At 39.2% G+C, this 12,021-nt stretch overlaps 1 protein-coding gene across 4 annotated transcripts in view; it reads right to left on the bottom strand.

Annotated features, from left to right (window-relative positions):
* Positions 1-10,964, bottom strand: part of CDIN1 (CDAN1 interacting nuclease 1) — a gene marked incomplete at both ends in the record, with an annotated part of 215,367 nt that extends 204,403 nt beyond the window's left edge. For all 4 annotated transcript variants that reach the window (XM_080707246.1, XM_080707247.1, XM_080707248.1 and 1 more), the window contains one exon: positions 10,864-10,964. In XM_080707246.1, coding sequence (XP_080563372.1) covers positions 10,864-10,964 — 101 coding nt within the window. The remainder of the gene's footprint in view (positions 1-10,863) is intronic.
* Positions 10,965-12,021: the final 1,057 nt, after the last annotated feature.

The following is a 12,021-nucleotide window of genomic DNA, read 5'->3' as shown; positions in this document are numbered from 1 at the left end:
TTTTATTCACTGTCCTGAAGTCAGAATGAACAGAAAAGATCAACCCTAAACCATGTCATTGTTCCTTGGCATGAAGGAAGTCTTGGATTATGAGGAAGGACTAGGAAGTCATAAATATATGTCTCTTAAAATGCAAGTAGGGAAAGAGAAAAGAAAGAAAAGTCGAGCCTAGTATTAGTTTCACAGAGCGGTTAGGGTCTGGGATCAGCATGTGCCATCTCAGATACACGGGCACCGGTGGCTCCACTCTGCTTTCCAACTCAGGAACTCAACAATCCTGCATCCAGTTGTCTGCTCTGTTCCCTGAAGAGACGGTTATCATTCAGTAAACATCCACCCCAGGAACATTAGTGTGCTCACGGTAAACCAGCTCACTGTACAAGCAATTGGGAAGGAGAAACTATCCTAAAGCAAACATTCAAAACCATCTCCCTGCAATAAAAACTCAATTAAAACAAAGAAACGGTTATTATTTACCCATCTCTTTCATGACTTACATATCAAGGTCGTGTTTTATTGACAGTTACTCTAGAAAAGTGCTTATATATCGATTATTTTGTTTTTAAGAGAAAGTCAGCCAATATGGCAACATTGCACAAATTTTATAAAAAATATGATAAATTCAGTCCACATATGTTAAAAGTTAAATAATAAAATATTGTTCCTTAGAATAACTAAATATTTAAAAATGAAACCAATAGTCTAACAATGTGAAAATTTCCCCCAGTACGAATAAGAAATATAATGAGCACGTGGATTCTTCTCTAAGTAACATTATCCTTCAAAGGAATTCCAGATCATCTCACTTTGCAACTACACAAATACATAGAAGTACAAATACCTAAAAATAGCTATTTACTTCTTTTAGAAAGCAGAGGAATCTCCCAGTGCTTGGGAGGCTGAGACAGGAGGATCCTAGTTTGGGGACAGCCTGGGCTACTTAGTGAGGCCTTCGGTAACATAGTGAGACCTTGTTTCCAAATAAAGAATAAAAACCAGGGCTGCGGGTATAGCTGGGAGGTCAAATGCCCCTAGGTTCCATCCCCAGTGCTGCAGAAAAAGAAAAAAGAAAGTAAAGGGAGGGTACATTAACACAATAACCATTCAGAAGAGCCTTTAAGGCTACAATATGGCAATAAAATAGAAACCTGAAGTCTTAATAGAAATCATGGTTCAAGATTACCAAAGGAAAGCTAAAAATGACTATATTCTCTTCTTAGACGTTCCGACCGAATGATCAATACAGAAATGCCCCAGATATCTTTGCTCAGTGAGTATATGAATTAGTATTATTTTTGAAGGTCCTGTAAATTAATTACATTTCTTTGGTAAAACCACCAATACAATTTCCAGTTCAATAAAAGACTTTTTCTCCCTTTATGAGCTATTCTCACTCATTATTCTAGAACTCAGGCACACCACAACATTATCAGAAGTGTAGAAAATTGACCACAAATTGAGAGCTGACTTTCAATTTAATTGAGAGAAACAGGGCCAACAGGAATAATATTTCAATTCAGTAAACCAAGCCCTATAGTATTAATTATACACTGCAATACTCCACTATGAATCTTAAAAAATCAGTGAATTTAAATTTAAGTGTTTTAAGCTAGGCACTGTCTTGGTACACACCTGTAGTCCCATCTACTGGGGAGGCTGGGGCAAGAGGATCACAAGTTCCAGGCTAGCCTAAACAACTTAGTGAAATCCATCTCAAAAATAGTAGAAGGTTAGGTGTATAATCTCAGTAGTAAGGCACCCCTGGGTTCGATTCCCAGTTAATGACATTTTACACCAAATATGAAATATTGAAATATGTAAGGCAAATTTCTGGTATCTGGACCATGTTCAGCTGATAATCAAATTTTAGCTGTTCACATACAATCAACTGGTCCATGTAAATATTTTTATTTTCTGCAAATTAAAAAACATTGTTTCAAAGCAAACAATGTATCTCAAAAATTTGAACAAAATCTTCATTTCAAAGCAAAACTGTTTTATGCTAGGACTCAGACCTTTCTTCTACTGTAGACAAGCTATTAAATTCTGAAAATAATCCTATTTACTGATCCTTAAATACCTTCCCTGAGTTCTACACGATCCCAAGTGTTTTATATGCCTTGTTTCACATCATTCTCACCACAGTCTTGAGGAACTGAGCAAGGAGAGGCCACAGGGTAAGAATAAGATTCTGGAGCCAGACTACCTGGGTTTCAATCCTGCTTCCTCTGCCTCCTGGCCGTGGACTGGATCCCTCCTTTAAACACAAGGCAACTGTGATTCAGACGAAAAAGAGACAGTGCCAAGCCACCTCCCAAGAGCAAAGAGTTAAAAGAAACAGAACAGTGAATACAAGACTCCCTAGAGGAAAAGTCAACATCTTAAAATGCATGGTGTGTTGGGAACAGGAGTATTGTTCAGAAAAAGGCGACTGTAGCCCATGGCTATAGCCAATCAAACCAAGACCAATTAAATGGAAAACTAAGTAAAATTGTGGGCTTGGCCCCTACCTGCTTCACTCTGAACCAGGTCAGGCCCCTAAATTCACCACCAAGAACCAGTTACCTTAAAAATTACACACAGCAGAGCCACCCTTAACTCGGTTTAATGGTTGAAGAACTTCAGATGATCAAGTATATTGCTTTAAGCACAGAGTCTGGTCAAGCAAAATCTTCACTGGAACTTTGGAGAGTTTACTACGAACGGGAATGTAAAGCCTCTCATGAATGGCTGCCTGTGTTATGGTCCAAAAGTAGAAAGACAGTATGTGCTATGAGCCAACATAGAAAAATCATGCTTAGAAATGCAGATGGTACCATTAGAAAAACCTGAGCAGGGCCGGGCGTGGTGGCGCACGCTTGTAATCCCCGCACTTGGGAGGCGGAGACAGGAGGATCACGCAGGTCAGCGCGCTGGTTTCCAAATAAAAATATAAAAATAGGTCAAAAAACTTGAGCAAGATGCTTAAAAGGCAAAGAGTAACAATAGGGCGTAACTATTTCCTTAGAGATTTATAGTATGGAGAGTTTGATTTACAACTCATTAGCAACTAAATAACTAACACATGGGAAGGGAAGTAGGGAACTTTTGCCAAGGCTTCCTTTACCAGCAAAAGAATTCGCAACAAAGGGATATACCTCCTCCTAGATAAACTGAGCATGGTGGTGCACTAATCGCAGTATTTGGAGGCTGAGACAGATGAATCCCAGGTTTGAGTAAAGCCTCAGCAATCTAGTAAGACTCTGCTTTAAAAATTAAAAAAAATAAAAATAAAAAGGACTCGGGGTGTACCTTGGAGGCAAAATGCCCCTGGGTTTAAAAAGAAAAAAAAAAAAAAAGGAATTCTACTTAACTATATCTGAACTAATTACTTAAAAAATCCTTTGATTTCTAGCATGATTCATAACATAGAATCATGAAGTATGGTATTTCATAGCTAATGGATAAGTCTTAAACATTTTTCCTCAGATTATCAGCTATTAAAAAGTAGTTACTGGCCATTTGAATTTCTTCTTTGTAAAGTGTCTATTTAGTTCACTTGTCCATTTTTTTAATTGGGTTGTTTCTTTTCTTAGTGCTGAGTTTCTTGAATTCTCTGTATATTTAAATATAGTCGTCCATTGGCAGAATAGGTGGCAAAAATCTTCTCCCATTCTGTCGGCTCTCTGTTGAGGTTCTTGGTAGTTTCCTTTGCTGTCAGAAGCTCAGAAGCTCTTCAGTTTCATGCAATCCCAAGTATTGATCCACCTTTTAGTTCTGTGGTGAAATTGCACCACTGTTACTGGTGGGATTGCAAATTAGTGCAATCACTTTGGAAAACAGTATGAAGCATGCTCAGAAGAATGGGAACAAACCTACCATATGATTCATCACTACCACTGCTGGGTATCTACCCAAAAGAGTAGAAACCAAACTACCAAACTCATGCATCCATATCTATGTCCATAGCTGCACAATTCACAACTGCCAAACTATGGAACCTGCCAAGATGTCCATCAACAGATGAATGGGTTACAAAACTGTGGGATATGTACACACTGGGATTTTACTCAGCCATAAAGGAAAACAAAATTCACGTCATTTACATGAAACTGTAGAACATTACGCTAAGTGAGATTAATCAATCACAAAAAGTGAGAAATTGGATGCTCTCCCTAATATGCAGAAGCTAGGGAGAAAATGGGTCATAGAAGGAACTTCAGACGAAGAAGGAGAAACTATCGATGAGCAAATAAGGTGACCTGAGAGGGATGGGAAGGAGGAAGAGGGAAATTCCTAATGTACGTTCATAAACGTGTCAATCACTAGCCTAATGTGAGAAGGAGGGAGGGAGGAGGAAATGGGGTAAAAGTTGAGGAAGGGCTGAGTGATGTGTTCATGTATGCCTCTACCATCTTGTACCCTATTAATATATATGACTACAATGCACCAATAAAAAATTGTTTTTAATTCAAAAAAGTAGTTACTGTATTCTCTTTTTAAATAAAAATATCCAAATGGTACAATAAACATACTAAACACACTGTGGGCTACTATAAACTATATGCCCTAAGTGTTAAAAACTACAAATACAAATGAAAAATCGCACTGTTTGTAATATAGACCGTTTTACCTAAATGGCAATAGCAGACAATATTAGTTGAATGAATATCCTGGTGAAACAGAGAATCACCATTAGACGATTATCAGTAATAATCCTTTCATAAAGAACCACCAATGGATGCTAAAATTATTTGAAGGAAAGTGTGGTAAGAAACAAGTCATTTGGGTAGTCTCAAACCATATCGCCACAGAGGAAACACCTTAACTCAGTGGATAAGGTAACATCACAATGAGCCTTTTAGAGTCGTAGCACCAATTACCACGGATATGACGCACTAAGAAGGGCACTGAATCATCTCTGGGGTTATCAATAATGTTTACCTTTGGTGGAGAAAATAAATATCACATACAAATAGAGGGACATCTATAGGACAAATGATCGGTACTCGTCAAAAGTGTCAATCATAAAAAAAAAAAAGCAAAGAAATAGGGAGAAATCATCACAGATTAAAGGAGACTAAGATATGATGGAATAAAAGAGGGCATTCATGAAAAAACTAGCCAAGTTCAAAAACACATCTGTAGATGCTCTGTATCCTATTAAAATTAATTTTCTGATTTTATGGTAATATAAAATGTTAATGGTAAGAGAAGCCAGGTGAGGGTATGTGTAATTCTCTGGAATATTTCTGCAACCATTCTGTAAGTTTAAAATTATTCCAAACATACCTATGATGACATCTAATCAAATACATATATAGTGTTTGAGCAGAAAATTATAATGTAAAATATAATCTTATAAATAACAGCTGATTGGGCAAAAGCTTCTACCTGAATAAGAAGGTCCAGAAATTATCTGCAAAATGGAAGTCAACAATTGTGTCCTCAGGAACTACTTAAGTACAGTATATCCTATGTTCTAGGTGCCATGACCATAAAGCCACAGAAAAGAATAAAATGAGGGTGAATTTTGCTTTTGTAAATATTAAAGATCATCAAGTTTTGTCTCTTCAATTTAAGTAGAGAATTCTGAGACCAAATTGTTTTAAAAAAAAATTGCCTGAATTCAATATATGACTTGGAAAGACCTATTTTTTTAATATTAGTGAAAATAAAGAAGCCATAGAGAAGTAAAATTACCCCAGAAGCCAGAAAATAAGAGAGAAAAAAAGATACATCTATACCTCTCAACATTTATGAAAATAAATTCCAGCCAGAGGGTTACAAAATAAAAATAAGAAAGTTATAAAAAAAATCCAGAAGAAAATTTAGGTGAAAGATTTTTTCTCATGTTAGGAAGAGACTTTCTAAGCATAAAAGCAAAAGGGAAAAAAGGTAGAAATTTAAAAGTTAAACGTGTCAAAAGCAGAGCAATATTTAAAAGCAAACTAGGGGAACATCTGTAACAGTGGTACGACATATATCTTTAGCATTTGCAGATCAGTAAATAAGTCAATAAGCAGTAAGAGCAAACACTCACATAGAAAATTAGCCAAAGGACACCAAGCAGGTAACTCCAGGGGAAAATTAATCGGTCAAAACACATTCGGAAAAATGTCGGATGTATTATAATTTTTAAAATGCTAATTATGAGATGTCTCATTCCTGATTCAACATATAAAGATAAATAAATACTGCTTCTCAATGCCGGCAAAAGTTGCAGAGACAGACACTCCCATGCTTTGCTAAGAACAAGATTAGTACAATCTTTTTGATGGGAATCTGTCAATACACATCAAAACCCTTCAAAATATAAATACCCTTTGATTTGAAAAAGCTAGTGCTTGTCAAAGTATGGTCAATGGAGTCGTGTAGCCCAGAAGACCCTCTCAGGAGTCTATAAGGTCAAGCTATTTTTATAAAAGTAGTAAGGTACTACTTGCCCTTCCCCCTGTGTTGACATTTGGAGTTATACTACAAGATAATAAATGGGTAAAACTGCCAACTCCTGAAAATAAATCAAGGCCAGTACACAATAACTATATTAATAGTTACTGTATTTTTCACTTTTGTACCCTTGCAGGAAAAAAGGAAAACAAACACTGTTTCACTTATGAATATCCACAGCAAGTTGTGGTGCACAAGCCTGTAACTCTAGCACGGAGGAGGCTGAGACAGCGGGATCCCAGGTTCAAGGCCCACAGTGTGAGATAACTCAGCAAGACTGTTTCAAAACAAAAAAATCTGAAAAAGGGCTGGGGGGTAACTCAGAGGTAGAATGCTCCTAGGTTCATTCTCCAGCAAACACACACACACACACACACACACACACACACACATACACACCATTTATTAATTAATTATATTAAATATCATCCTCTTAAAACTCTGTATGACAAAATAAGGAGTAACCACAAAACACATAATAGTGTGTTATTGAAGTATTTTTTTTTTTTTCTTCAAGAAAAGCACTTGCAGGATTGAGAGCAGAACCAGCCACTTTTTCATGGAACACAATTCTTACTTGAATAAACAATGAAGAAAGTATGATTATTCAGATTTGGGTATCTGGCAGACACTTGCTCAAAAATAAATGACGTGAGCTTGTCACTTCAAGGAAAACAACTGATAGCATTTGTTGCCAACTATAAAATTTGAGCTTTCAAGGGAAAATTCAAATACTGGAAAGCTCATATCACCATAAGCTTGACAACTTCAAATCTTACAGACTTCTGATTAAGATCAGTAGTGCTATTAAAAAATGTGATTTTTTGATATTGCATAATGAAAGGTGACAAAATTTTGGAAGACCTGTACAGTTTACAACCCACATTTTGCAAACGAACACTACATAATGCTAAAAAAAAATCATGCATGGGTAAAAGATCCACTCAAAATTCAAAGTAGGCGAGTGGTTATAATGTAAGACTAAGAAAATTTCCTTGATAAGGTTCTTAATTCCATACTGCTATTGACCTTTAAGAAAATACCATTTACTAGATTTGTGTAATAACAAAAATACCCACAATTACCTTAAAAGCTGATTAAATTGCTATTCCCTTTTCCAGGTCTCTCTCTGAAGAGTTTATTGATATTCTTTAATCAAATACAATATATCATCTAGGCATAGTGGTACATGCCTGTAATAGCAGAATCTGGGAGTCTGAGATGGGAGGATCAAAGGTTTGAGGCCAACTTCAGCAACTTAGCAAGGCCCTCAACAACTTAGTAAAATCTGTTTCAAGATAAAAAATAAAATAGGATGTTGCCCAGAAGTATAACACCCCTAGAGTCAACCCCCAATACCACACATAAATAAATAAATAAACAAACATTTTTTTCAGTACTGGGGATGTAAACCAGGGGCATTCTACCTCCAAGCTACACACCCAGCCCTGGTTTTTATTCTTTATCTTGAAACAGGGTCTCACTGAGTTGCAGAGGGCCTCACTCAGTAGCTGAGGCTGTCCGTGAACCGGGATCCTCCTGTCTCAGCCTCCCAAATGCTGGGATTACAAGTGTGCGCCACCACGCCCGGCTAAATAAATACTTTTTCAAAAAAACATATCACAGAGAAGCAGATACATTGTCTTTTATCAAGGAAGGAATTAAAGAGATTTACAAAAATGTAGAAAAATGTCATTTTCTCACTTTTTAAAATGATCATTATTCATAAACTAAATTAATAAGCAATGAGCTCAGTATTTTCAAATTACTTAATAAATAATTTTCTTTTAATTTCTCGTTTGTGCCAGGTGTGGTGGTGCATACCTGTAATCCCAGTGCTTGGGAGGCTGAGACAAGAGGATTGCAGGTTTTCAGCCTTAACAACTCAGTGAGGTACGCACCAACTTAGTGAGAGCTGTTTCCAAATAAGAAATAAAATAGAGCTGGGAGTATAGCTTGGAGGTAGAATGCACCTGAGTTCAATTCCCAGCAACACATACACCTATTTTACAACTATTTTAATTAATATTTTGGTAAATGCCTACAGATGTACTCCAGATAAACAAAAGTTCTTTTAAGGTCTTCAATATTTTTCTTAGAGTTTAAAGGATCTGAGACCAAAATGGCTGAAAACTTATGATGCAGTCATTGCTAACATCTGCGACTCTAAAGTAGGAAAATAAGCCAACTAAACGTCACATACATGCAAAAATAAGTTATGCAGAAAATTAGAAACCAAAACCTTTAAATGAAATAGTAAGAAATCAGAGGACACACTTAGACTATATTATTGAACATGTTATTTGAATCAAATTCTGAAAAATTTTTAATGATGATGAATACCATGTTGGGGGAGGGAAGTAAGATCTACAAACTAAATCAACAGAGATGGTGATATACTAAAAATAGACTGGGGGGAGGGGAGAAGACAGAGCTCAAGGTATGTGAATGCCACCCAGCAAAAATAATAATAATAATTGCTCTGATTATCATGATTATTATCAAAACTAATCAAGGCAGCTTCTTATGAAACTCCAAGAGAAAAGAAGGGGAAAATAATCCTGAATTTTAGGTCGTTTTTCTTCTGAACATCTCGACAATATTTTTATTTTATTTTGATGTATTTATTTCTGTTGTGCTGGGGATCGAATCCAAGGCCTCCGGCACATTATTGCAAGTGCTCTACCGCGAGCTACAGCTCTACTCTGGAATTTTTGAAATGTCATTTAACCTCTGAACTAACAGCATTTATCTCTGTGGTGCTTACTAACCAACTGTCTGATAAAATGAACTATCATGTCTAAAGATTGTTCAAGACCTTTGTAACAAATCATCCATCCTAAGTAAAACAGTGGTAGGATGAAAACTGTGAAACCAACTCCAAAACTAGGCTATTTCTAGAATTCTCACTCAACCTACTAAATCGCTCTTCCATTTCTCCCTTTGTAGATTAATTTGGCCTCTCTAAAAACGTGTGGAAAGTATTTGGGAGAAATGAAAAAGGTCTGCACATATCACGAGTAAGAAAGGAAAGGGCATCAAAGAATAAACAAGACAGCGTGGTACTCCTCATGAAGGAAACCTTTCTTAAATGTTGACGAGAGTGCTGGGGGATGGGTTATTTTTATGGAAAAGACAAGGTATTCGTTATAAGAGAGAAAGACAGGAAAAGAGAAAGAGAAAGGAAATGAAGGGAAAGAAAAGCAAAAATTCAAAGTAGTAATATCAAAAAATGTATGCTCTATTCTATACTGCTAGGAAATATCTATCTTTTCCCTTGGCTGACCAGCCCTTCCTCATCCCACCGTTCATGGGCAGAAGTGGCAAGAGTAAATAACAGAAAATCAAATTCCAATTTGTCAATTTTGTTCCTCTTAATGACAGATAAATCCTAAAGATTACAAAGGGATAAATGCCCTAAATTCAATCTGGATAACACTGGAGGCTCCTTCAGGTTACAGTCTGAACACCGCATCCACCAAAAAACTGAGGTTATAATCAATGACCTCCAACTTCTACTTCGATTTGTCTTGTACTGTCTATTATCCAAAACTTCTCTTTTCTTAACAAAATACATATACGGTGATATCTAGTCAAGGGCTGCATCACGGACAGGGAAGCTCTCTCCACTGGAAATAAACATACTCAATACTACAAAAAAAAAAAAAGGGGTACAGGTTTGGATTCTGTTGTGAGTTAGGGAAAAAAGCACACATTTTATAAAATACAATAATCTATTTTTCCTGGTTCTTTTTATAATGTTTGGATCTTGATTTCTACATGTTTGAAGTAAGGAATCTCTATGATATAATTAATTTCCAAAATCTTTTCCTAGAAAGTGTGATAATCCTAAAATCACTGAAAGAGAAGAGTGTTTGGGGATATGTATGGAATAGAACGGGAACATGTATACACACAGGAAGAAACATTCCGACCTGGTTGTTCACGTGGCCAGTAACTCAAGAACAGAATCCCTGAGGTTCCAGTCTCTTGAGGACAAACCCGCGAGCTCACTAATCCGAGGTCTGAGGCCCCTGTAGGCCTGCGCCCCCTTATTTGTTTCCACTGGCCAGCAGTAAAGGGTCTTCCTCTTGCTCCTGCTGAACCCACAACTCGAATCTTCACTGTGTGAAGGCCCTATCGCCCATTTTTCGTTGCTAGTATCTGTCAGTCAGCCACTGGACATTTCCGAACCACCTACTACGTGCTTGGCACCTAACGTACCAGGTTTCCAGCAACCGTGTGTTGCTTTGCATTGCACTGCAAGGCCCCGGGGGGCTGCAAAGGGCTCGTCCCTTCGGGGCTCGGCGTGGACGGCAGAGGAGGAGTCTTGCTGGCAGCCTGCTCTCCGGCCCCTGGCACTGGTGTGTGACACGTGGTTCCTGAGCGCGGGCTGCTGCAGGAAGGGGCTGAGAGGGGGGAGAGGGAACTTACCTGGGGAACCTCTGCTTCAGCTTCCTCAGGCTCTGCCTAGTGGGCGGTACGGACACTAGGCACTGGGCTATCTCGTCGTACTGGGCTTTGGTCAGAATCATGTTGGGCCAGGGGTCGGGAGGTGGGGACACGGGACACCCTGGGGCTCGAGGGCGTCGGGGGCGGGCGGTGAGGGAGGCACTTGGCCCCGGGCCCTCGTCTCGCCCCCCGGGAGCGGCCCCGGCTGCGCCCGCGCGGCGGAGACACCCCGATCCCACGCTTCCCCCGGCCCCGTGGCGGCTGGGGCGGGCGGTAGACCGGATAGGTCGGGCAGGGCGTACTGCGCAGGCGCAGTGGGCACGCTGAAGGCGCCGGCCGCCATGTCAAGTGAGGGCGAGCCAACCCGGAAGTCGCGGCCCGGAGGCTCCGCCCCGCCCGCCCGCCGCCCCGGAGCGGAGCCGCGCACTCAGACCCACCGCGATCGCCCTCGAATTACTGTTCCGCGTGTGTTGTGAAAGTCGTGCAACTCTCCCGCATTTCGCGAGGAAAGCAGTTTTATCCTTGTTGGGCAACAGACTTAAATCTTACATCATCAAACAACCGGCACTAAAGATGTCACTTCCAAAATTGTACCTCGTGTGACTTCCTAGCCATAAGTGTTTGGAGAATGTAATCATTGGGTCAATATTTATTTATTTTTTATTTAAGTGGTGGTGGTCGTCGTTGTAGCGGTAGTGGGGACTGAACCCAGGGGCACTCTACCTCTGAGCACCCCAGCCCTTTTTTTCCTTTTTTGCTGTACTGAGGATGGAACCCAGGGCATTCTACCTCCGAGCTCTGCTTCCCAGCCCTATTTTTTTATTCTTTATTTTGAAACAGGGTCTCACTGAGTTGCAGCGGGAAAGGGCCTCACTAAGTAGCTGAGGCTGTCTGGGAACAGCGATCCTCCTGTCTCAGCCTCCCAGATGCTGGGATTACAAGTGTGGGCCACCACGCCTGCCTCCTCTTTTTTTATTCTGAAATAGGGTATCACTGAGTTTCTGGCTGAATTGCTAAGGCTGGCCTTGAACCCCACAAAGTCCTATCTCAACCTCTCAAGTACTGGGATTATAGGACCACTCCCAGCTCTCTTAATGAAATTTATTGGAACATCAGCCCCTCCTTTAGTCCCTTTAAAAA

The sequence above is a fragment of the Muscardinus avellanarius genome, assembly GCF_963383645.1.
Source record: "Muscardinus avellanarius genome assembly, chromosome: 12".
NCBI lineage: Eukaryota > Metazoa > Chordata > Mammalia > Rodentia > Gliridae > Muscardinus > Muscardinus avellanarius.
The sequence above is the reverse complement of the archived record's forward strand: the minus strand, read 5'-3'. Positions and strand labels throughout refer to the sequence as shown.